At 34.8% G+C, this 25,686-nt stretch overlaps 2 protein-coding genes across 2 annotated transcripts; both read left to right on the top strand.

Moving 5' to 3' along the window:
* The first annotated feature begins 17,699 nt into the window (after nt 1-17,699).
* LOC107918274 (galactoside 2-alpha-L-fucosyltransferase) lies at nt 17,700-20,695 on the top strand. Its single transcript, XM_016847796.2, has 2 exons — nt 17,700-17,995; nt 19,040-20,695. Exons 1-2 carry the CDS (start codon nt 17,773-17,775, stop codon nt 20,491-20,493), a joined length of 1,677 nt encoding a protein of 558 aa, XP_016703285.2. The 5' UTR covers nt 17,700-17,772; the 3' UTR covers nt 20,494-20,695.
* LOC107918275 (uncharacterized) lies at nt 20,624-22,913 on the top strand. The gene has a single exon (XM_016847797.2). It carries the CDS (start codon nt 21,343-21,345, stop codon nt 22,765-22,767), a length of 1,425 nt encoding a protein of 474 aa, XP_016703286.1. The 5' UTR covers nt 20,624-21,342; the 3' UTR covers nt 22,768-22,913.
* The last annotated feature ends 2,773 nt before the right edge of the window (nt 22,914-25,686 follow it).

The following is a 25,686-nucleotide window of genomic DNA, read 5'->3' as shown; positions in this document are numbered from 1 at the left end:
GAAATAAATTATACATAAGGTTTAAAACATATATACAAATATATTTCAAAATAATTTACTAAAGTTACATGCATATATATAATAATGTAATATGAAAGTATCAACGCATAAATTTTTACATTTGGATTAAATACTAATGTACTAAAAATTTTATGTAAAACGTTTAATGAATAAGAAAACTAATGTATGATGAATTTACATAATATTAATAACAATTTTTTAAAAAAATAATATATTGTATTTTAAAAGTTGTATTAATAATAAGTTTAAAAATGATATCAAACTTAAATATTAAAATAATATATCAAAATAAGATCTAAATATATTTAAAAATTAAGTACAACAAAGAACAAAATTAAAAATACAACCAACATTAAAAGAAAGAAACAAAAATCAAACTAAATTAACAATCGATTCAACACTCAGGGACCAAAACAGCAAATGACCACATAAATCAAGAAGTTCAAATCTCATCAGCGAAAACGACGCCGTCTCACCATAGATTTAGATGAAATTTAAATCAAATTCGAAGTAATAATTAAAAAATGAAGAAAAACTGGATTGGAATGAAAACCGAATGTGAAAGGGCTTATTGCGCAATAATCCTATCAGACCCAAAACGCGCGGATCCTCCTCTTGGGTCGGGTCACCGCACTGGTCGAGGGCACTCAGACGACGCTATTTTGAAGCTATCACATTAGCTACAAACGGCGACGTTTCAAAACCCACAAATAAAACAAAAATAAACCTAAGAAAACCCTAACACATTCGTTAGAAATAATAAAAATAATAATAAAAACTAAAGCCCCTTCCCCGCCGCTCTACTCATCGATCCTTCAAACGGATCTCTAAACCCTCGCTCAAGCTCCGATGGCGATAGAGAGAGCGAGGATTCGACGGCAAGGTACTTTCTTTGCACTTTTTGCTACCACTTTACCTCTTTAATAAACACCTGATGGAATCTTAGATAAAAAAGAACTACGAAAGAAAAGAAAAAGAGAAGGAAGAAGGACCCAGAAATCACCTTTTGGTGTTTTTGATTTTTTTTTTGTATTCAGACCGCCTTTTCTAAAAGGGTACATCGATGGGGTTTTTATAACCCAAAAATAAAAAGAAAAGAATACAAAATTTATTTTTTCTGTTTCTCCTATTTTCTTTTTCTCTGTCGATTTTTACCCTTCTTTTCGTTTGTTGTCTATCTTTTGCTGCTCATTTGTTCGTCTCTTGCAAGTACGGAGAGCAGGGCTGGGGACGTGGCATGTATAGAGGCAAAGCAAGCAGCGGTGGCGCACGTAAGAAGGCGCGCACGCGGGTGGCGGCTCGACACATGGGGACGAAAGCCTTGGTGGTTGCGGCGCTGGAAGCCAAATGCTGCTAGGGTTTCAGTCTCGGTTAGGCTAGGTGTTGGGCCATTGGGCCATTAGGTTTAGGTTAGTGGGCTAGGTGTACTGGGCCTCTATTTAGTGGGTTTCGGGCATGTAATTTTGGTTTTTCAATTTGGGTCAATGTAATGGACATCTGGACTTTGGTTTTTTTCTATTGGTTTTATTTATTTTTAGTGGGCCCGGGTCAAAATTGGGCATTACAATCGAGATGAGTCCTCTCCGGCGGTGCTTCCCACTTCAAATCACAGTAATCCTGGTTCCCATGGGTGGTCTTCGCAGAATACACGACCTAGGTTTCAAAGTTTTGGTCAAAGTTCTTTTGATGATGGTCAAAGGTGGATGGGCCATTATGGTCAACCGAATAGTGGGCTGCCAAATGGTTATGGGCCATATGCGTCAAGTGGGCATATGATGCCATATGCATCTAGGCCTCAATGTAATGGGCCAATTTGGTTTGGTCATAACGGTGGGCCGTATGGTTTTGGCTTCAATAGTAGGCCATCTAATTTTGGGCTTGTTCATGGGACTACAAGACTGCATGCCCCTCCAATGTCGAATGAGCCAGTTTTTAATAATGTTTAATTTGATTCTTCTCTTAATTTTAGGCTGCATAATGGACCATCGGGTGGTGTAACAGTTCTGTGGCGTACTAAACCACGAGCTCGTGTTTACTCTGGGTCTGATCTGTGCATCGGGCTTCCTCGACTTAGTGATATTCATGCATCTGATTACTCTAAAACTTCTAGCTCTCATATCAACACCGCACAACGTGGGACTAGTGATGATGGCATTGACTTATTTATTCCTGTGTCGGTTGGCACTAGGTCTTGGTACCCCGATTCTAGTGCTAGTAATCATGTCTGTCAAGATCCTTCAGTGCTGCATGACGCTACCCCATATTCAAGTATGTCTTCTCTTTTAATGGGTGACGGAATGCCTGCTATAATTTCATCAATTGGTCAGGGTGTTTTACCTATGCGGTCTAAGTTGCTTCGGTTATCTAATGTTTTGTGCGTCCTGACTATACGGAAAAATTTATTGTCGGTATCTCAGTTTGTAACTGATAATGGTGTTTTTTTTTAATTTCACTCCACATATTGTGTTATTAAGGACAATGTAACACAGGAAATCTTGCTGACGTGTCATATTCATAATGGGTTATATCATTTTTCTTTACCGGGAGCATCTGTTTAGTGTACTGTAGATCCGTCTGCCGCTCAAGTTGGACTTCAAAATCAGACTGATGACAGTGAGGTTTTTTTGTTATGGCACAAACGTCTTGGTCATCCGTCTACTTCTGTTGTCAAGACTGTTCTAAATATGTGTCATATCAATTTGAATAAAGTATCTCTTGATAGTGTTTGTACTGCTTGTAAAAAAGGGAAATTTCATAAGTTGCCATTTTCTGCTTCAACTACTGAGTATACTGATCCTTTTGCGTTGATTGTCTCTGATATTTAGGGACCTACGTCAGTTGCTTGTGCTAACAACTGTTACTATGTGTCGTTCATTGATATGTGTAATCGGTTTACTTGGATTTATCTGATTCGACAAAAATCTCAGGCCGTGGATTATTTTCATCAGTTTCAAAAATTAGTTCAGACTCAGCTTGGCAAAACTATAAAATAATTTTAGAGTGATTGAGGTGGCGAGTATCGAGCATTTAGTTCGGTTCTAGCTTCTCAATGCATCATTCATCGCTTAACATGTCCACATACTTCTGAACAAAATGGAGTGGCTGAATGTAAACATCAGCACATTGTGGATATGGGGATTACTCTTCTGGCACAAGCAGGTCTTTCCATAGAGTTTTGGGCTTATGCATTTTCTTGTGCGGTTCATCTGATCAATCGCCTTCCCACGTTAGTGCTAAGTGGACAAACCCTATATAAAGCTCTTTATGGGCATGATCCCAATTATGATCAGTTGCATGTTTTTAAATGTTGATGTTATCCGTACCTGTGACCATTTCAGCATCATAAGTTAGAATTCCGGTCGCAGCCCTGCACTTTCTTGGGTTATAGTTCTCAACACAATGGGTATCAGTGTCTCCTCCCTGATGGTAAGCTTATAATTTCTCATCATGTGGAATTTGATGAACGACGGTTTCTTTTTTCGTCATTTGGTATACAAGGGTTTGATTGTGTGTCGATCGCTATACTAATGTGTGTTCCTCTGGTTAAGATAGTCTCTTCTCGATCTGCAAATTTAACATCTGTACCTGCTTATTGAGGTTCATCTAGTAGGTCTGTAGTTCCTCAGGATGGAGTGGCTATTGATCCGACACTTGTCAGTTCTAACCTGCCAACCGCTGATACAGATGATTCATCATCTACTACACCTACTACTGATGTTCCATCCACTACACCTACTATTAAAGTTCAGTCTGCTCCTATAGGTTTGGAGATTGTTTTGCATACTACAAATGCTCATTCAATGCTTATTCGATCAAAGGTTGGCGTTTTTAAACTAAAAGCCATGACTGGTGAAGCTGTGGAACCATCTACAATTGAGGAGGCTTTTGCTGTTTCTGAGTGGCATGCCGCAGCTTAGGCTGAGTACGATGCCCTTATTCGCAACTCTACTTGGAAACTTGTTCCACTACCACCATATCGCAAGGTTATCAGGTGTAAATGGTTGTTCAAGGTCAAAATAAATCCTGATGGCACTAATGATCGTCATAAAGCTCGATTAGTCGCCAAAGGATGTTCTCAGGTTCTGAGTTGTGATTTTCAGGAAACATTTAGTCCAGTGGTGAAACCTACCACCATCCGAGTCATTTTGTCTATTGCAGTCTCTAGAGGTTGGTCTCTTCATCAAGTCGATGTGAACAACACTTTCTTAAATGGTGATATTAATAGTGAAGTGTTCATGCAACAACCTCCGGCATATGTTCAGTATGATCCTAATGGAAAATCCCTGGTGTGTCGTCTAAAGAAAGCTCTGTATGGTCTCCGTCAGGCTCCTCAGGCCTAGTTTGAAAAGTTAAAGCAATTTCTTGTGTAAGTTGGCTTTGTCGGTTCGAAATCAGATGCTTCCTTGTTCGCTCATGTATGATCTGATTCCACACTCTATGTTCCTGTGTATGTAGATGATATTATCATCACTGGAAGTCTATCTACCTCCATTAACTGGTTTGTTCAATTATTGAATGATGAGTTCTCATTAAAGGATATAGGAGATCTTCATTATTTTCTTGGGATTGAAGTTACTCGTTCTACCTCCGGGTGTCTTCATCTTTCTCAAAAGAAGTATATACATGACCTTCTTGAACGAAGCTCTATGTTTACAGCCAAGAGTGTTCACACACCAGTGGTTAGCTCGTCGAATCTCTCTAAGGATGACGGTGATCCTCTAATAGATCCAACTGCATATAGAAGTATTGCTGGAGCACTACAGTATGTCATTCTTACTAGGCCTAATATTGCATATGCGGTAAACCGAATTTGTCAGTTCATGCATAGTCCTACCATCGTTCATCTGGTTGCGTTGAAACAGATTTTACGATACCTCTGCGGCATACTTGAATATGGGGTTATTTTTCGCCCATCTACTTAGTTGTCTCTGGTTGGGTATGCTGATGCCAATTGGGGGTTGGATTTTGATGATCGGTGATCCACGTCACGGTACTGTGTATATTTTGGTTTGACTCCTGTGTCGTGGAGTTCCAAGAAACAACAAGTGGTTTCTAGGTCTACAGCTAATGCTGAATATCGAAGTCTTGCTGGAGCCACCAGCGATGTCATATGGCTACTGCCGTTACTTAAAGAACTACACGTTCAGTCTGATGATACTCTGAATATTTGGTGTGATAGTTCCAATGCGGTAGCTGTTGCTGCCAATCCTGTGGTACACTTTAAGTTCAAACATGTAGAGCTGGATTTGTTTTTAGTTCACAAAAAGGTTACCGATGGCTCGGTTCTGGTTGGTGAAGTTCCTGCGTGTGACCAAGTTGCTGATGTGTTTACCAAGCCTCTCTCAGTATCTTCTTTCACTCATTTTTAGAATTTTCTTTGGGTCTTACTAGAGGAGAAGATGGATGAATGTTAAGGATATAGTTAGTCTGTTAGGAAATAGTTAGTGTTAGCTAAGTTTGTTAGCTAGCTGTTAACATAAGTAGTTTCTTTATATATATGCTATATTTGTATTGTAAAAAGGAAAGTTAAGAGTCTAGATACAGAATTGAACAAGGAATTTTTTCTAATCCAATTTAGTTTCTTCATTTAGTTTCAAAATTACCTCTATTTTTTCATCCTTCAAACTCAACTCGCTGGAATCTCCTCTCCCTTCCTTACTGGACAGCCTATAAAAAGGCCAATGCTTCTACCGCGAAAGGCGAGGCCACACGAGAGTTCGTCCGTATACAAGTTCCCAAACACATCACCTTTGAGTTTCTACTAATTATACTCGATCCCGATAACTGTCTTTGACTATCAAAAACTTCGTCAAAGTTTATTTTTATTATACTGCCCTCTGGTAGTCGCCAATGCTCCCCTTCGACTTGCTGACCAGGTAATAATGTATTGGCCCTGTCCCATGCCCCTAAATATTTTTGGGTAAATTGCATTGTTTTCCAAGCTTTCTGATGGATTCATTTGTTCAATGCCTTATTTCGGACAAACCAAATAGCCTAGATACAACGAAACAAAATCTTCTTCTGCGCTCATGTGAGTCTGGTAAGCATTTCCTCCATCCATTGTTGGAAGCTTCTATTCTCTCTCTCATCAGTTCTTTGCAAGCCTAACAATCTCCAAATCCCCTGAACCGCAGGATTGTCCCTGAATACATACTTTAGGGACTCTACTCCATTCTTACATTGGAGATAGAGTCGAATTACTAACATGTATGAAGTGTAGATTAGAGAAAGTAGGGATGTAATTATGATAGATTTTCCAATTTGTAATTTTTACTTTCCTTGCTAAATCTGTTTTCCAAAGTTTTTTGTAAAAGTATCTTCATAGATTCTGAGGCATCTATAACTTAATTTAATTCTCCCTGTATTAGCCTCCTGTAACCGCTTCTGACTGTATAATCCCATGTCGACTCGCCACTCCAAACTTGCCAATCATCTTGCAGATTCCTCGCTAAAGGGATGTTTAGAATAGCATTAGCCTCTACTTCATTAAACACTTTGGTAATTACTTTTCTCGTCCATTGTCTTACATTCGGGTGAATAAAGTCATCAAGTATGATAAAGTTATGATTACAAGCTGATTCTTGTATTTTATGATTTTCCAAACTAGAAACCCAAGCATCTTGCCATATCGAGATATTGTCCCCTTTACCAACCCTCTAGATCATCCCATTAAGAAGCACCTTCTTTGCTGCCCAAATACTCCTCCAAGTATATGAAGGGTAATTTCTTAAACATGCATGTTCAAAATTTGTGTTTGGGAAGTATTTGGCTTTTAACGTTCTAGATAACAATGAGTTAGGAAATTCCATTAAATGTCAGCCCTATTTTGCTAAAAGGGCTTGTAGTAGCTTGATTTTCAGTGGTGTCGAAAATAATGGTTCGAGACCACCAAATTTGACGAGTAAGCTTGTAAATTTTATTATTTAATATTTACGAGTCAAATATGATTTTAAAATATTTTTGAATTAATAATTTATGTCTTATAATGAATTATTAGATTCGATTGATAAAACTCTAGTTCAAGTGGTTTTGGAAAATGAGGTATCAGGATCTTATTTCTATCAACCGAGTTGTAAATATTTTATCAATATTTACGGAGTTTCATTAAGTTAGTATTAAAGTTTTGATAGTGAATTAAGAGAAATTAGGTATAATGACTAAATTGCATAAAGGGTGAAAGTTGAGTTATAGATTAAAAAAATTAAAAGGATTAAAGAAGCAATTATACTATTGTTTCTTTATAAGGCGGTATAAGGTAGATTTTTTGTAAATTTATTATATATATTATAAAATAAATCAAGTGTTAAGTATATATATTATATTATATAATAATATATTTATGTATAATAAAACGAAATAATAAAATAAAAGAATTAAAAAGAAACAAAGCAAAACGAAATAGAAAGAAAACAAAAGAAAGAAAGAAAAAGAAAAGGGGGAAAGGATGAGACGAAGGCCTTAGGGGTTTCAAAGTTTCCAAGTTCAATTGATTAGTCAATTTAGTCATTTTTTTGAAATTTTTATGTTTTTGAGATTGTTACAATTAGGTCCAACTAAACATTATCATTGTTTTTGATTTTGTTAAAGATTTTGGATGTTGTCATTGATGAATCTATGTGATTTTTTATATTAAATGATGAATTTGAGATATTAGTTGTTAATTAAAAGTATTTTGTCAAGTGATTTTGATGAATTTTTCGATTAAGGATTAATTTGTTAAATTAGTAAAAATATAAGTGTTTGTTGTAAAATTATTGAAAAAATGGGTTGTATTGAATGCCATGAATATTCAGCTACCATGGGTTTGCATTAAAAATGGTTAATTTGCATGTTTTGGTTTCAAGACTTAAATTGAATAAAAGTAAAACTTTAGGGGTAATTTTGTAAAAATGTCAAAAATGACCAAATTGCATGAAATGAATTATTTTATCGTCTAAATTAATATATTGAATAAAATTATTAATTTAGATCAAGATTGGGTGGAAAATCAAGGAAAATAGAAAAAATTTAAAATGTCCCTAAACTTTGTTATTTCTGCAATTTAGTTAGGTAAGTTCGTGTAACTAAATTGTATGTCTATATTTTTAAATTGAATGTTATGATTGTGAAATGTATGATTGCCATGTATGAACATTGATTACATATTCAAAAAATATATGACAAGTATAAAGTCTCGTTTGAACTTAATAAATTCGATGGATACAAATGACATTGTCATTAAGGGTTCCCAAATGGTTGTGATCCTGTATGTGTTGCGGACACACCACAGCTCTTATGAGCATCCTGATAATAGGCTCTCACGAGCTTCGCATTATTTAGCTCTTATGAGCATCCCGTTATATGGCTCTCTTGAGCTTTTTGTTTATGGCTCGTATGAGCTTCCTAATAATTGACTCTTTAGAGCTTCCCGATAATTGGCTTTCATGAGCTTCCTGATTAATGGCGCTCTGGAGCTTCTTGATATTGGCTCGTATGAGCTTCCCGATTACGACTCTTATAAGCTTCCTGCTATACAGCTCACATGAGCTTCCCGTTATACAGCTCAAATGAGCTTCTCGATTATATACTCGTATAGGCATACCTGTATATGAATTGACAGATTATAGAATCATGTAGTTTATGTGTACTACTCGTGTATCTATCGATATTTAAATGGTTCAACGGACAAAGTTCTGGTATGAGATAATCTAAATTCGAGATGAATCATTATGAAAATAAATTTGAAATATATGGATATGATTTGTACATGTTATATGGACACGTAATGTGGAAAGTATATGTATATGAAAATTTGATTATTATTGAAATGATGGTACATGATATATTGATATAATGAAATGAATGGTATATGATTATGAAGAAATGACAAGAGAATAATATGCATCACGATATGTACATTTAAAGGGTTGGGTAATATGTTTATTTATATGATGCATTTAAAGGGTAAGTACTCAAATGAAAATATGCTAGTGCTCATGAAAGAGTGGTAAGGTTTAAGTTCTGCAATTTCTTATGAAACGACTTATCATGTGATTAATTCTAAAAAAGGCTATGTTTAAATGCACTAGCTTGTGGCTATGGTTGAATGATATGTTTATGACTGGTGTGTTATGCATATGGAATGATTGTGGAAAGTAAAGAAATGCAAATGAAAATAAAGAAATTTGGAAGAGTTAAAGTTGTTTAAAATCCAACCATGCTAGAAATAATATGTATAAGTGATGCTGTGGATTTATTCACCTTGTGAGTTATTGAATATAACTTCACAAGTATTGCGGTGTCAATATTGGATTATTCTTGATATGGATAAATTTCATATTTGAAATGAATTGATATGATTAAAGTTTATATGGGCTTACTAAGCATTCATTGCTTACGTAGTTGTTTTCTTTTACTTTCTAGATTATCGGAAGCTTGATCGGGTTGGTAGTTTGTCGGAGATATATCACACTATCCATCGGTTCTATCGATACTTTTGAATATTTTGAGTTTGGTTATAATGTCATGTATAGGTATTCTGGTTAATATTGACCCATATGTGTTTTGTTAAAATTAGTCACTTATTTGGCTAATGTGTTGACACATTTTGGTTTGGTGCATATTTGCCTTATATGATTGATGTGTGATTTGGTTTTTATGATTGTATGGTAAAAGGTAAAATGTTAGCTAAAAGTGCATTTATATACATGTGTTTTGGAATGTGATAAATTGATCAGGAATCGGTACCTTAATATATAAGGTATAAATATATTTAAATATATTAGTATATAAAATACATTTTGGAACCAGATGGTATGTTTTGGTGGGTAAGTGACTTGGTTTAAAATAATGCAAATTAGCTTGGTAAATCTTGAGTACAATTATACATATACGTTAGTTGTACATATGGATCTATTGAATACATGAACACACATGTTATAATATGTCATCTGAGGTGCCTAAAGAAATATTGGTTGTATGTTAAGATATTGTATATTTAAGGCTTGATTTTTACTTGTTTTGGATGCCATAATATGACTTGTTTGTATGTATGATGATAACCATAGGTACATCCTTGTTGGGTGAGAAAAATGACTTATAAAATAGCCTATTTTCGTTCACACGAGCAGAGACACTTGCGTGTGTCTTAGCCATGTGTGACATACGGCCAGGTGACATGGTTGTGTGTCCCCTGTATCTTTTAAAGAGTGAAAGTTAACATGCTCACACAGCCTAGCACATAGGCATGTGGCTTGGTCGTGTGACCTAAGTTACAGAGCTTCCAAGTTTGGATACAGGCCGGGGCACGGCCGTGTACCCCTATTTCGAATGTCCACACCGCCTAAGACACGAGTGTGCCTCTTAACCGTATGAGACACACGGTTTGACCACATGGGCGTGTGTTCCCTGCATCTTGAAAAAAAATTGATGTTTTTTGAAAAATTCTCTGAGTACTCGATTTAGTCCCGACTTATTTTTAATATGTATTTTGGGCCTCGATGGCTCATATAAGGAACTTTATGATTGATTTCTGATATGAATACTATATGATGTGAAATACTGTTTACTTGATCTGTAAATTTCAGTAATGTTCTGTAACTCTATTTCGGCGACGGATACGGGTTGGGGGTGTTACAAGGCTAAATTGAATTTCGTAAAATCCCTAAACCCCATTCCCCTTTCTTCTTTGCAAATGCAAAGCATCTTCCAACACGTTTTCCTTTCTGTTTTTGCCACCAATACTTACTAATAATTTGTTCCATCTCAATGCATAAAGAATTTGGCAACAAAACGCATGACATAGTATGGGTGGAAATTAATTGTAAAACACTTTTAATAAAAACTTCTTTACCTCCCTGCGATAATGTTTTCACACACCAATTGTTAATGTGTTCCACCATTTTTTCTTTTAGCCCCTGAAAACTTCTTCTCTTTTGTCTCCCAACAATGTTTGACAATCCCAAATATTTTTCGGGATTCGCTAAGCATCTCACGCTCAAAATTTGCATGACTAACTCCTTCATCTATAATGAGCTATTTGAACTGAAAAAAGTGCAAATTTATCATAATTAATTCTTTGTCCAAATATGCTTTCATAACGGCCTAGGCTTCCTTTTAATTCGTTTGCTCCTCTTTCCGTCGCTTCCCTAAATAAAATACAGTCATCTACGAACAAAAGATGGTAATCATCGGACCCTTCCTACTCACCTTAACCCTTTTACTTCTCTTTTCCCTCATTGATACTCTTATTAAAGTCGATAGACCTTCTCTGCATATTAAAAACAAATAAGGGCTAAGGGGGTCTCCTTGTCGAAGGCCACTTGTAGGCTTGAAACTTTCCCATCTTTCTCCGTTTATATATACTGAATGTGATATTGAGTTAACACATCTCAAAACAAAATGGAAACCCATCTTCAGCATAACATCTCTCACAAAGCGTCATCCCACCCTATCATAAACCTTGCTCATATAAAGTTTTAGAGCAAAAGCCCCTTTTTTGCCCATTCTCTTATTTCTCAACATATTCAAAATCTCATAAGCCAATAGTACAATATCTGTTATCATTCTCCCATGAATAAAAGAACTTTGTGCTTCATCTATACATTTATCAAGAACCTTACGAAAACGATTTACCACTGTTTTCGAGATAATCTTGTAAAGAACCAAACATAAGCTAATGAGTAAAGTCCTTCAAGTTATTAAGGTGAGCAATATTTGGAATTCAAACAATAAGGGTTGATTTTATACCTTCTAAAGAAACCCTATTATTTAGCGCATTGAGGCAAAAATCCCCCAGTTCTTTGCTGATGATATGCTAGAATTTTTGAAAGAAAAGTACCGGAATACCATCTTCTCTGGCTGCCTTTCAAGGGGTCATCTCTTTTAACGTAGCTTAGACCTCTTCTATTTTGTAAATCTTTAATAAATTTTGGTTCATCTCATCCGTTATACATTTGTTTACTATTTCCAAACCTTCTTCCAACATCCCTTCCCCTCTTGCCGTGAGCAAGTTAGCAAAATATGTTTTCACAATTTTAGCCATCTCGTTCGTATCACCCGTTATTGTTCCATCTCCTCGTATGAGCTCCTTTATATGATTGATTCTTCGTCTTTGTGAACCGAATTTATGGAAGAAAGTTGTATTTTAATTGCCATTTTTAACCAATTTGCTCTAACCCTTTATTCCCAATATAATTCTTCTTTGTCTATTTTCATGTTAAGGTCCAACTTTGATTTAATTAAGTCCTCGATCGTCTCATTTGTTTTTTCTGATTCAAAAAGTTTCATTACCCTTTCTTCTATGTTTCGCAGTCTACCTCCCTTTTTCCTTTTTCAGTCTTCTCGCCCAAACTTGCAAACCATCACCAAGGTCCTTAAGCCAATTTGGAACTTCTTTGTCACTCCCAATCCATAGTCGATGAACTTCCCCTTCGCATGACTCTTCTACTAACCATCTTGTTCAGAGTGAAACCCTTGTGCTCTAGGACTTTGGATGCTAACGCATGTGTTCACTAACACTGGACAATGATCTGAAAATGAATGTTCTAGATGTTTAATTTTGTAATTAAGGAAAAGAATCCACCAATCTATATTTGTTACAAAACGGTCTAGATGTTCCCTAATATTGTTATTTTCAAAATTTCCCTCTCCCAAGTAAACCACGCTCTAGTAAACCCTAAATCTTCCAGTTGTTAATACTTCAAAGTTTCTCTAAATTTCTCCATTTGCCCTTCCTCTCTAACCACCCTAACTTTTTTTTAAAAGAATATAAGATTTCATTAAAGTCCCCTCCAACCAACCATGGTAACCTGCAACCACTTCTTAGGGTTTTTAATAATTCCTAAGTTATCTCTTTAGTTCACATATCAAGAGACCCATAGAACCCTGTAAATCTTGACTTTGCAACAATATCTTCCTTTTCCACTTCCACATCAATATGGTTAAGTGAGAAACTCTTCAGACTTACTTTAACTCCCTTCTTCCATCCTCTACTCAAACCACCCATTATACCTTTACTTGGTACATCAATTCCATTAAGAAAATCGCATTGAAGACGAACTCATTCCATCCTCTTACCATTCAGTTTTGTCTCCATCAAGAAGACTACATGGGGTCGATTGGTTTTCATCACATGTTGAAATCGTCTTCTAGTTTGAGGACTCCTCAATTCTCGGACATTCCAACTTAAAAGTTTCATTGCTGCCGGTCAGTCTGCTTCATGGCAACCGCCGATCTTCATTGTTGACTTGCTACCTCCTATTCCCTCGTTCATTCCATTGACTCCACTCTATTCTCCAAATCTGTCGCTCCCCTCAAGACTCCCTGTCTCTTCTTCTCTTCCTTCTCCTCTATAGGCATATCTTCCATGTCGGAACAGTGGTTTCGAGACCACAAATCCGATGAGAAAAAATTTATTTTTACTATATTTTTATGGCCTACAATTTCATGGAAAGATTTCGTGAAAATTTCGTTCAAAAATTTTGACGTTTGGGCACTCAATTTAGTCAAAAGGACTAAATTGTAAAAAGTGCAAAAGTTGAGTTTTATATGTTAAAGGTATTTAATTTTTATGGAACTATAAATTAGGGGTCCTTATATGGTAATTAGACCATTAGTTAGTGATGGACAAAAATGGACATGAGATAAGTGAAATAGGATTTTTTTAAGTAAAGGCATTTTAGTCATTTAGTAAATAAATAGAATTAAAAGGGAAAAAGATGTAAAAATTGTGTTCATCATCCTTGCTTGCTGCCAAAACTTGAAGGAAGCCATAGCTAGGGTTTCTTCACTTTCTCAAGCTCATAGTAAGTGATTCCAAGCCCCGTTTTTAATGTTCTTTACGTTTTTGGAATCTCGGTAGCTTATTTTAGCAAATAATTTAACCTAGGGTTCATATTTGAAAAAATACCCATAGGTGAAATATGTTTATTTTGATGTTTTATGGTAGAATATGAAGCTAGAAATTATGTTAAACAACTTTTGCTAGTCGATTTTAAGTGAAAACAAGTATATTGACATAATCGATAAAAATACCTAATGTTCATAAGTGTTAGAGTAAGAATTTGATGTTGTCATAGACGGGAAAAATGTTCAGCATGTTATAAAACATAAGAATAAGAGATGAAGTTTAATTTTCGAGCTTTGGGGCAAAAGTGTATATATGTAAAAGTTTAGGGGCAAAACTGTAATTTTTCAAAATTGAGTCAAGGACTGTTTTGATGAATGTGAGTATTAAATAAGCTAAATTTTCTATTATATATCAAGAAGCACAAAATTTGGAGCTAAACCGGGGAAAGAAAAAGATTGAGGACTAAAGTGCTAGATTTGATCACATTTTTGTACCGAGGTAAGTTTACGGTAAATAAATGCAATAATTCAATAATTATTATTAATGCTGCTATTTTCCAGCAATTATGTATTTATTTAATGAAATTATTTAATGTTGACTTAAGTATGAGATGACAGATAATCAGTGATAAAAGCCCCGTTGAAACATTAGGAGTGTATTGGATACAAATGTCATGACATTTGGGTAAAGAGATCCCATGTAAGACCATGTCTGGGACGTGGCATTGGCATCATTGAGGTTATGAGAGGTCCCATGTAAGACCATGTCTGGGACATGGCGTTGGCACCGAGATGAGAGGTCCCCCGTAAGACCATGTCTGGGACATAACATGGGCACCGATATGAGAACTCCCATGTAAGACCATATCTGGGATATTGTATTGGCAGTACAAGAAACATCCCATGTAGGACCATGTCTGGGACATGGCTTTGGCATGTTATTATCAGAAAAGGGACCCAAGTATCCCTATTATTCCAATGTGGCTCAACGGGCCAGAAAACAGATTATGTTCTATGGAAGTTCAAGTAAAAGTATAATTAGCAACTTCAGGTGAGTTATAAGAGTTAAGAATATGTTATGATATCAGTGAGAACCAATATTTCAGCAAGAGAAGAGTAAGTTGTAATCTTAAGCTATCTAAATAGGTAAGTAAATAAACAAGTAAATGAGAGTAAGTAAATAGGAAACTTAAGAACATGATACTTGCATATCATTATTTGTGTTAAATGTTGTTATTTATTTACTTGTAAAATTACTAAGCTTTATGCTTACTTCTTTTATTTCTTTTTCTTTCATATAGTATTATCAAGCATAGTCAGGATCTTGAAGACGTCGGAGAGCGTTCACACTATCAACCACCACAACTTGGTATTTTAAGACGATAAATGTTTCGAACTATGGCACGTATAAGGACTTAGTCATTTCGATTGAATATTCTTAAATTATGACCAAAATATGATATGTGAATATTTGATGATGAATAGTTATTAAAATGGCTAAGTATGAAGGTGTTTGTTGTTATAAATGTCTAGGTGATAAATTATGCATAGAAATCATGAAAAAGTAAAAATTGGTAGTGAATCAGTTTTGAGACAGCAGTAGTGACATGATTTTGAAAAATCACCAAGGATAATAGAAAATGAATTAGAGGATGGATGAGATATATAATTAAAGCTTATTGAGTCTATTTTCATAGAAAAATAACAGTGTAGACAAAAGAATTATGTATTCTGAGATATTTGCATTTTAGCTAGACAAGGTCAAAGTGGTTTTCGGAATCCCCTGTTCTGAATTCGGAAAATCATTAAAAATTGTAAAAAAATATTTATGAGTTATAATTTATATTTATAGATTCCTTATTGAGTCTGTTTTCTGTAGAAACAAGTTAGAACACCATATTAAGTCTGTACAAAGAGATAATTAAATTTTAGTGACGAGAGGTTAGGACAGTCGAACAGTGAAACAGGGGAGACTTTAACTAATAAAATGTACTAATTGGCTGAACCAAAAATTCTAAAAAATTTATAGTAAAAATATATATGAGTGTAGTTTCAGGAAAAATTTACGGATCTAAATTTTGAGTTTCGTACCTCAATTTATAATTAATTTAGTAACTGCTGCGCAGGTGAACAGCTTTGTTGTGAATAGTGAAATTAATTTCAAAAGTAAAATTTTATGCCCGAACTTTTAAGTTAAGTCAAGTAACGCCTCATACTCGACTCCGGCAACTGTCTTAGGTAAGGGGTGTTACATTCCATCTCTTGTGCCTTTTGTTCCCCCATTCCTTCACCCCATAGTACCTTTTCTTTTTCGAAACTCTCCTTTAATCTCCCTTCGAGATTAAACCCTAAGATAGGGTTAACATGTGACCCTTCCCATGGACGTTGGGTATTCTGTTCTCTAACATGTCCTCCTCTTCGGCTATCCCCTGATTCTGTTTTTCTTCCAAAAGGCCCACTTCCATCATCTTCCCTCATCTATATACTTGGCGTTATCACTGCTTTCTTGCCTAAGGCCTTTAAAGAAAGATCTCACCCTAACGCAAGCTCTTGTTCCTTATGTTGCAGTCTCAAAGAACAAAAGTTGTCTCCATGACCAAGTCGCCCATATAGGAAACAAAATAAAGTCAATTTTTCATATTGAAATTTAGCGTAAAACTGCTTGCCAGCTGATGTAATCAATTTCTTCCTTCTCTTTAATGGGCTCTTCACGTCTAACATAACCTTTATTTTCATATAGTTTATATTTCCTCTACTAATTAATCTATTTTGCGTCATATTTGATGAAAACTCCAATAAAATCCTCGAATTGTTTGGCTATAGACTCTAATATCATACTAGGAGCCAAATCATGGAATTGAACCTAGAAGAAAGAATTTATCAATGGAACTTCCAGCGGGTCCTCATTCTCTTGTAATCTATGAAAAACCAGTAAGTGACAATTAAAGGTCTACGGGGCACCATTAATCACCCTATTTATATCCACCTCATGATAAAACTTGAATAAAAATCGCTTCTCCCCTAGATTTGAGATTACCACCCCTATAACTGGGTGCCACATATTGGCTAAAGTGTTTCTCATAGCATGAAAATTCACCAAGCTAGCTGTCAAAAAACAACCCACCATACTGAAAACTTGACTCATCTCTTCTTCCTTTGAATCCTCATCAACTCCCCATCCTGGCTCCCTCCATCATCGATACGCAGCCCTGCTATGCCATCTTCCATTACTGATTCAAAATTCCTATCCATTATCGCAGCAAAACAAGACTAACAAAAGCACATTTTGCCCAACGTCACCCTAAATCAAAGTCAAAACCTAAAAATCCTATTCTTGGACAAACTACTAAACATAATAAAATTTCAGAGAAAACTACCAGTACGACGGACAACTGACTCACTCTTTGGTAGATTTATGGTACTTTTAAGTAGTATGTGAAAATAACAAATTGATATGTCATTACACATATGATAATTTGTAATAAAAAATTATAATTAATTTAACGACCATTTTTTAATTAGGACTAAAATTTCAAAAAAAAAAACAAAAAAAAATCAAAGTATAACAATTAAATCTACAACTTGCACAGATTAATAGTAAAATTTAATAAAAAAATAACTCATGCATTGAATTAAGAGTTAAATTTGTAAATCAAACGGATTTGAATTTGAACTTAAACGCTTTCATGATTTTAAATTTTAGAAATCATTTCAAATTTAGATGATTTTGTTGATATAACAAAAATAAAAAAAGTGAGAGTTGAATATTTTGAATCTAAATAATTTAAGTTTTTATTGGGTAAGTTTTGGTTTTGTGGTTAGAATTTGATAATCACAAAATAATCGCAAATTACTTAATTGACATGTCCAAACAGAGCGGTTGACTGCTAGCCGATCTGCCCCACCTTGAATAGCAGTAATAGAATGGCAGAACGTAAATACAACCACAATCAAAGCCACGTTAATATTTGGAGGCCATGCGATCCTTGGAAACGTTCAGGATTGGAGGCCATGCGATCCTCCAAGACCTTACTTCTTGCTCTACCCTTTCTTATCATGCTCACCTTCCTCCTCCGCCACAGGCCCTCCGATCGCTTCACCGACGCTACACCCTTCTTCAACAACCTTACTACGCCCCCTTTACTAGGTACTCGCCTTTCTTTTATTTTACATTACTCTGGGCAATTTTGGGGGGACTGGAACCGGTATTTTGCTATGAAAATATAACCAACACCATAATTGATCATATATGAATGACTATTCATAATAAATGTATTTACATGAATATCTGTTTACTTCTGAATTTTCAAATCAGCATTTCGTTTTCCTTATCGAGGAATAAAAAAAATCTACAAGTTAGATATTAATATGAAATAGCTTATCACAATTTATTAAATTAAGATATCAAAGTGAAAATTAGGGCTCTAAAAAAACTGAGCTTGAACTATCCTGCCTCTATTCATGTTTGTTTTTATTAAGCTTCTTTGTGTTTGGTTTTATGTTTCTTAAGAATTTTAAGATTATGTTTGTGTTTGTCATTAGTATTCAAAAAACATGTTCACCAACATACAAAAAATTAAAATTTATTCATGAATAATACATAAACATATTTATAAATATTACTGATTATAATATAAAAATAAAATAAACATTAGTTCATTTTTACCGGATAAAAAGAACATACAAACAATATCAATATTAATTATATAATTGAATAATAAACGAGTTTTGAACGAGCTTTAAACAAAAAGAAATGAATTCATTTATGAACATAGATCAAGTGAATAATGTCCTTTTCATGCTTGGTTTATTTAATAAACGAGCTTTAAAATCTTGCTTATGGTCATTTATCTAACTTGATAAACGAATATAACTATTCATAGAAGGGTATGTTCGTTTACAACTTAAACGAAAATAAGGCAATATGATGTATAAATGAATAAATGTTAGCAATGTCATGTATGAGTAATTTTGTTTTAGTTAGGATTAAGGATTTTCATGAATAACATTTAAAAATAATAGTCCTATTCAGTGTTAACAAGTGTAATAATTTAAAGAATTTCTTTAGTATATTAGTGAATAGATGATGTTACAGAAAAACAAAGAAAATCAATTGGTTGTGATTAGTGAGTGATATTGCAGGAATGTATGGATTTTATTAGCATGTCTGAATTTAATATCTTTGGTTCAGAAGTTGATGTCCTCCAACATGTTGACATTGCTGAAGACAAACTGCTTGGAGGACTGCTTGCTGATGGGTTCGATGGACAATCATGTTTAAGTCGATACCAGTCGATTTTATATCGCAAAGCTTTACCTTACAAGCCATCTCCATACCTTGTTTCTAAGCTAAGAAAATATGAGGACCTTCATAAACGTTGCGGACCCAACACTCCGTCCTACAATAAAGCAGTGGAACAACTCAAGTCCGGCAGCAATGTCGTTGGCACGACAGACTGTAAATATGTTGTCTGGGTATGGTACAGTGGGTTGGGGAACAGGATTTTGACTCTGGCTTCAGTGTTTCTCTATGCTCTTTTAACCGAAAGAGTGTTGCTTGTGGACCGAGGGAACGATATGGCCAGTTTGTTCTGCGAGCCATTCCCAGAGAGATCATGGTTTTTGCCCATGAATTTCCCGATTGCTAAAATGTTCAATAGCTTTGATCAAAAGTCTGCTGAATCCTATGGGAACTTGCTTAAGAATAACATGATAAAGGCTTCAATGGGATCATTGCCATCATATGTGTATCTGCATCTGGCTCATGATTATGATGATCATGATAAGCTGTTCTTTTGTGATGATGATCAAGCTCTGTTAAAAAGGTTCACTTGGTTGGTTGTTAAAACAGACAACTATTTTGTTCCATCCCTCTTTTTGATGCCATCATTTGAGGATGAACTGAAGAAGCTGTTTCCCAACAAGGAAACCATATTTCATCACTTGGGTAGGTATCTTTTTCACCCTTCAAATCATGTGTGGGGAATAGTCACAAGGTATTATAAAGCATACTTGGCCAGGGCAGATGAGAGGATTGGCATCCAGGTAAGGATTTTCGATAAAGGACCTGGCCCGTACCAATACGTGAAGGATCAAATTTCAGCTTGTACTATAGGAGAGAAGTTGTTGCCTGAAGTGGATACTAGACGATTGGCTGTGAATCCGTCAAAAAACCCGAAGGTGAAAGCTGTCTTGATGACTTCTCTGGTTTATGGATACTATGAGAACATGAAGAACATTTACTGGGAACACCCTACGGTGACCGGTGATATAATTGGGGTTCATCAGCCAAGTCATGAAGAACAACAGCGGAGTGAAAAGCCATTGCACAACATGAAGGCTTTGGCTGAAATGTATCTGCTTAGTTTAACTGATGTGTTAGTCACAAGTGCATGGTCTACATTCGGGTACGTAGCTCAGGGTCTTGGAGGTTTGAAGCCATGGATCCTTTACAAATCCGAAAATCAAACGAGCCCAAATCCACCTTGTCAACGTGCCATGTCAATGGAGCCTTGTTTCCATGCTCCACCATTTTATGACTGCAAAGCTAAGGAGGGTATCGACACAGGTAAAGTTGTTCCACATGTTAGACATTGTGAAGACATTAGTTGGGGTCTTAAAGTGGTAGATAGGTATACTGAGTAATAGCTCTTACAGGGATTTTTATTTTCTACCCAAATTTCTCTAGAAGATTTTGATAGAACTGCAATATATCTCATTGAACTGTGAAGTTACCTTATTCTGTGTGGTTTTTCTGTAAATAAGCTTGCTTTTTTTTTTCCTGTATAAGATTTGTGAGATTGAGGTTCATCACTGCATATCAGATTCCGTTCCCTTTTTATCATTAGCTATAGTTCTCTGAGACAATGATATTGCTTGTGACTTAGAGACATTTCTTTTATGTTAAGTAGTGTTATATATAGACATTACTTGGCAGATGAAAACTTGTTGAACATGTCTTTATTTCCACCATTGGTTATTGATCGAGCATCATCTTTTACTTTTGTAGTTTGAAAACGAAACCGTAGTTTTGCTTATACTGGCCGAAAGATTGAAAAAGGGAAAGTAAACCTAAAAGAAGATTTGGCTCAAAACTAAAAGAAGATTTGGCTCAAAACCCAATATGTTTCTTTAGATGAGAGTAAATAATCTCCTCTTTAGATCTTAGATTTTACTAAAAGAACTGAGGCAAACTTTAACTGTTCATGTTCTGAAGGAGAAAAAAGAAGGGGCAAAAGGAAGGCAATGGTCGAAATTCCAAAACCCCAATACTAATGTGGGAAGTGACTTTACCTTTGGAAATTAGTTTCTTCTTCACTTATGAAAACAACAAAGACAAGCCCTCCTGTCTTCAATGTGTGTCAAGACCAAACACCAAAGCCTTCCCCTTTTTTTTTTGTCTCTATCGAGAGCTAATTCAACGTGTGGTATTGTAATTGGTTGGTAATCCAACAAGGTACAGCTCACCTAATCTTTTTAACAATTCCCCCAGCCATGGAAGCTGTATCAGCTACGATGAAAGCCATTAACTTCCCTGCAACTTCCACCGTCCCCAGAGCAACTGTTTCTATTACAGTGGCCTCACCATGGTCACAGACCAAACTCAACATGCTTACCTTTTATGCCCCAAATCCCAACACCAGATTCAGCTCAATTTGTCTCCCTCGCTGTTCCAGAAAACCAAACACTGACACTAACAACGAAACTGCCCAAAATCCAACCTTTGAACCGAATCCCAGTCTAACCACTGAGAACCCATCAAGCGCTGTTTCAGATGAGGAAATCCCCTCTTCTTCAAATCCCCCTTCTGCTCTTTCTAGAGGTTTGGTGCTTGATTTGGGTCCTGTTGGTTCTTGGGACTGCACAGATATTGGTTCACCAGTGGTTAAAAGGTTCCTTAGTGATGAGGAAGAAAGATGGTATATGTGGTACCATGGAGTTTCCACTGATTCCCAAGGTTCAGATTCCATAGGGTTAGCAGTTTCAAGCAATGGGGTCCATTGGGAGAGAGGTAAAGGTGCAGTGAAATCAAGTGCAGATGTTGGTTTGGTCATGAGTTGTGGCAATGATTGGTGGGCTTTTGACACACAGAGCATTAGGCCTGGTGAGGTAGTCATCATGTCTAGTGCTAAAGTGAGAGCCTCAAGTGCTGTTTATTGGCTTTACTACACTGGCTACAGCAATGAGAAGGTGGATATTTCAGCTGATTCTTTAGGATTCAAAGTGCAAAACCCTGAAAATCAAAGTAGCCAAACTGGGGAAGTGTTGAGGTCTTTACCAGGTTTGGCAATCAGTCAAGATGGAAGGCATTGGGCTAGGATTGAAGGGGAGCATCATAGTGGAGCATTGTTTGATGTAGGGTCCGAGGGAGATTGGGATTCATTGTTCATATCATCACCACAAGTTGTTTTCCATGGGAATGGTGATCTAAGAATGTACTATCACTCATTCGACGTGGGAAATGGGGTTTTTTCTATTGGGATGGCAAGGTCAAGAGATGGGATGAAATGGATAAAGCTAGGGAAGATAATGGGAGGTGGGCCAAAGGGATGCTTTGATGAACTTGGAGCAATGAATCCCTATGTAGTTAAGAACAAGAAAGATAGAAACTATGTGATGGCATATGAAGGTGTTGGTGCTGATGGGAGGAGAAGCATTGGACTGGCAATGTCAGCTGAAGGATTGAAAGATTGGAGAAGGGTTGAAGATGAAGCAGTGCTGAAACTAGCAACAATGGAGGATGGATGGGACAGTAAAGGGATTGGATCACCATGTTTGGTGGAAATGGATGGTGATGTTGATGAATGGAGATTGTATTACAGAGGTATTGGTAATAGTGGCCGATGTGGGATTGAAATGGCTGTTTCTGATGGAAGTGATATTACAAGGTTTAGAAGATGGAAAGGGTTTCAAGTATAAAGTTCAATTTCAGTGCTATGATTTTGGACCATCTTTGTCCTGTTTGTGCTCATTCAAGTTACATCTTTTTTATGTAATGCTATTTCATGTAATAATCTTAATATATTTCCATTTACATATGATGAAACCAATGATGTCATCTCAAATTTTGGACTTTTTATTGCTTTTATGTCAAAATCGAGTTTCTCCGCTTCTTACAATCAGTTAGTTTTAGATAGAATATTTAAGTATTGGTTAAAGTATGTTGTCACTCATTGTAGTTTGACAAAATTTAATATTTAGTCCTTGTAATTAAATTTTTTTTTAAAAAATCATTTTACATTTTCAATTTAAAAATCATACTCTGATCCTGAAAATTGTCAGTAATTGCTGTTAAAATTGCCAGGTTAATTAGGTTGCTTACATTGATTAAGAGTAAATGAATATGTTAGGTAAGAAAGTTTTGACAAAAAAATATTAATGATATTAATAATAGGGTTATATTTTGAAAAAAAAAGTATTGGATTTTAATTTTTGACTGAAAAAATAAGAATATATATATATATTTTTTAATATTTTATCTATAATGAATTGATATCAAATTTAAGACTGCTCTATTAATTCATTAGTTTCACTATTTAGTAGGCCCAACCAGCTTTACCTTCCCATATTTCTTGGCCCATATTCTCTTGCTGGGTTTGAAAGTTTACCTTATTCTTTGTATTTTGTTTTATTATAATACTATTAATAAAATCCCTTATGGAGTTGATATCACGGGTTAATTGGATACCGGATACCAAATCAGTTAGGAAATTATTAATATATGTTTTTATTAAATGACTATTATTATTTTGATGATTTATTTTATTTTATTTTACTTTTATATAGTTTTTAAATAAAAGAACTAAAATTAACATATTTAGGGATTGAACTCATGTTTAATGGATTTATAAACAAAATTCTTACCACTACATCAATAATAATTCTTGAATAAAATTGAAACAAATTAAATTTTAACATAAAATGTTTTCTCTCACCAAATTTGTGTATCTATAACCCTTGACTGTGTTGGTGTCACGGGTTAACCAAGTACCAACTTGGTTAGAAAATAACTAATATAATATTTTATTAAAGGACTACTATTATTTGTCTAATGACATTTTTGTCTTTTCATATTTTATATAGTTTTTAAATAAAAGAACTATAATTAATGGAAACTCGATATTTCCTAACCGAACACGTACATAAAAGTATATAAAAACTATATAAATAAATTTTTTAACATAAAATGTTATCTCTCACCAAATTTTTGTATCTATTCTATTATTGAAGCTCTTTCTTGAGTTGGTGTCATGAGTCAACCGGGCACCAACTCGGTTAGAAAAATTACGAAAATGTCCTTTTGTAATTAAAATAAGTTATATTATTCAAGAATATTTTGGTTTTTTCATTTTCATAAAAATCAATAAAAATATGCATATGGTGGAATTTGAACCTACAATAATTGAATTAATAAAACCTTAAATTTATCACTCAACCAAGCTTCATTTTAATATGTTTTATACATTTTTATTTTTCATGCAAAATTTATTACTTAAGCTTCTGACTGAGATTGTTTCATGAATCAACCGACCACTAACTTGGTTAAAAAATTACAAAAATGCCCTTCCATATTTAAAATGAGCCATATTGTTTGAAAGTTTTTTTTTCTTTTCATTTTAGCAAATACCAATAAAAATATGCATATGGTAGAAATTGAAACTGTGGCAATTTACTAAATCTTCATTTTACTATATTTTATACATTTTTCTTTTAATATGCACAAGTGATTATCTCCATTAGTTGTATACAGCTATCTATACTTACTATTTATTAAGTGTTTTACCGAGTTGGTGTCACCTCAACCGGGTCACCAACTTAGTTAGGAAATTATGAAAATGTCTTTTTGTAATTAAAATAAGTTATATTGTTTGAGAGTATTTTAGTCTTTTCATCTTAACAAAAACTAATTAAAATATGCATATGATGTAACAGCCCGATTTAGGGTTTAGTAGGAACAGTGGTTTCGAGACCACAAATTTGAAGAGGAAAAATTTATTTTTACTATATTTTTATGGTCTACAATTTCACGAAAAGATTTCGTGAAAATTTTGACGTTTGGGCACTCAATTTAGTCAAAAAAACTAAATTGTAAAATGTGCAAAAGTTGAGTTTTATTTGTTAAAGGTATTTAATTGTTATGGAATTATAAATTAGGGGTCCTTATGTGGTAATTAGACCATTAGTTAATGATGGACAAAAATGGATAAAAAATAAGTGAAATAGGATTTTTTTAAGTAAGGGCATTTTGGTCATTTAGTAAATAAATAGAATTAAAATGGGAAAAAGATGTAAAAAAATGGGGTTATCATATTTGCTTGCTGCTGAAACTTGAAGGACTCCATAGCTAGGGTTTTGGCCACTTTCAAGCTTGATTTTCAAGAAAGACGTGGAATTAACCTCGATAAGGGAAAGGAAAAGATTGTGGATTGAATTGCAAAATTCCTATATTTTGCACCGAGGTAAGTAATATTTAATTAATACATTGTTTATAACTATTTCTAATATTTTGTTATAATATATGAGAAATGGTTGAATATGAAATAGTTATATAACAATTAGAAATTTAGAATTTATAGTTGAATCGATTAAAATCTGCTTGAATTGTGGATATATCATTGACAAGTAATAGGTGAAGTAGTTGAATTGAATTATTAAATTTGTTATGGGATTGGACTGAAAAATTAAAATTGTGATTTGTGTACGGATAAATTGTAAATCTCTGAAAAGTAAGAATCTCTGTGGGACTGTCGAAATAAGAAAGGCTTGAATAAAGTGCCTATAAACACATGTGTAGTACTAAGTGCAGGCTACTGTGTGTACCGGAAGGTTTTGGTCACG

The sequence above is a fragment of the Gossypium hirsutum genome, chromosome D13 (genome assembly GCF_007990345.1).
Source record: "Gossypium hirsutum isolate 1008001.06 chromosome D13, Gossypium_hirsutum_v2.1, whole genome shotgun sequence".
In the NCBI taxonomy this organism is placed as follows: domain Eukaryota; kingdom Viridiplantae; phylum Streptophyta; class Magnoliopsida; order Malvales; family Malvaceae; genus Gossypium; species Gossypium hirsutum.
This window is presented reverse-complemented; position numbering and strand designations above follow the sequence as displayed.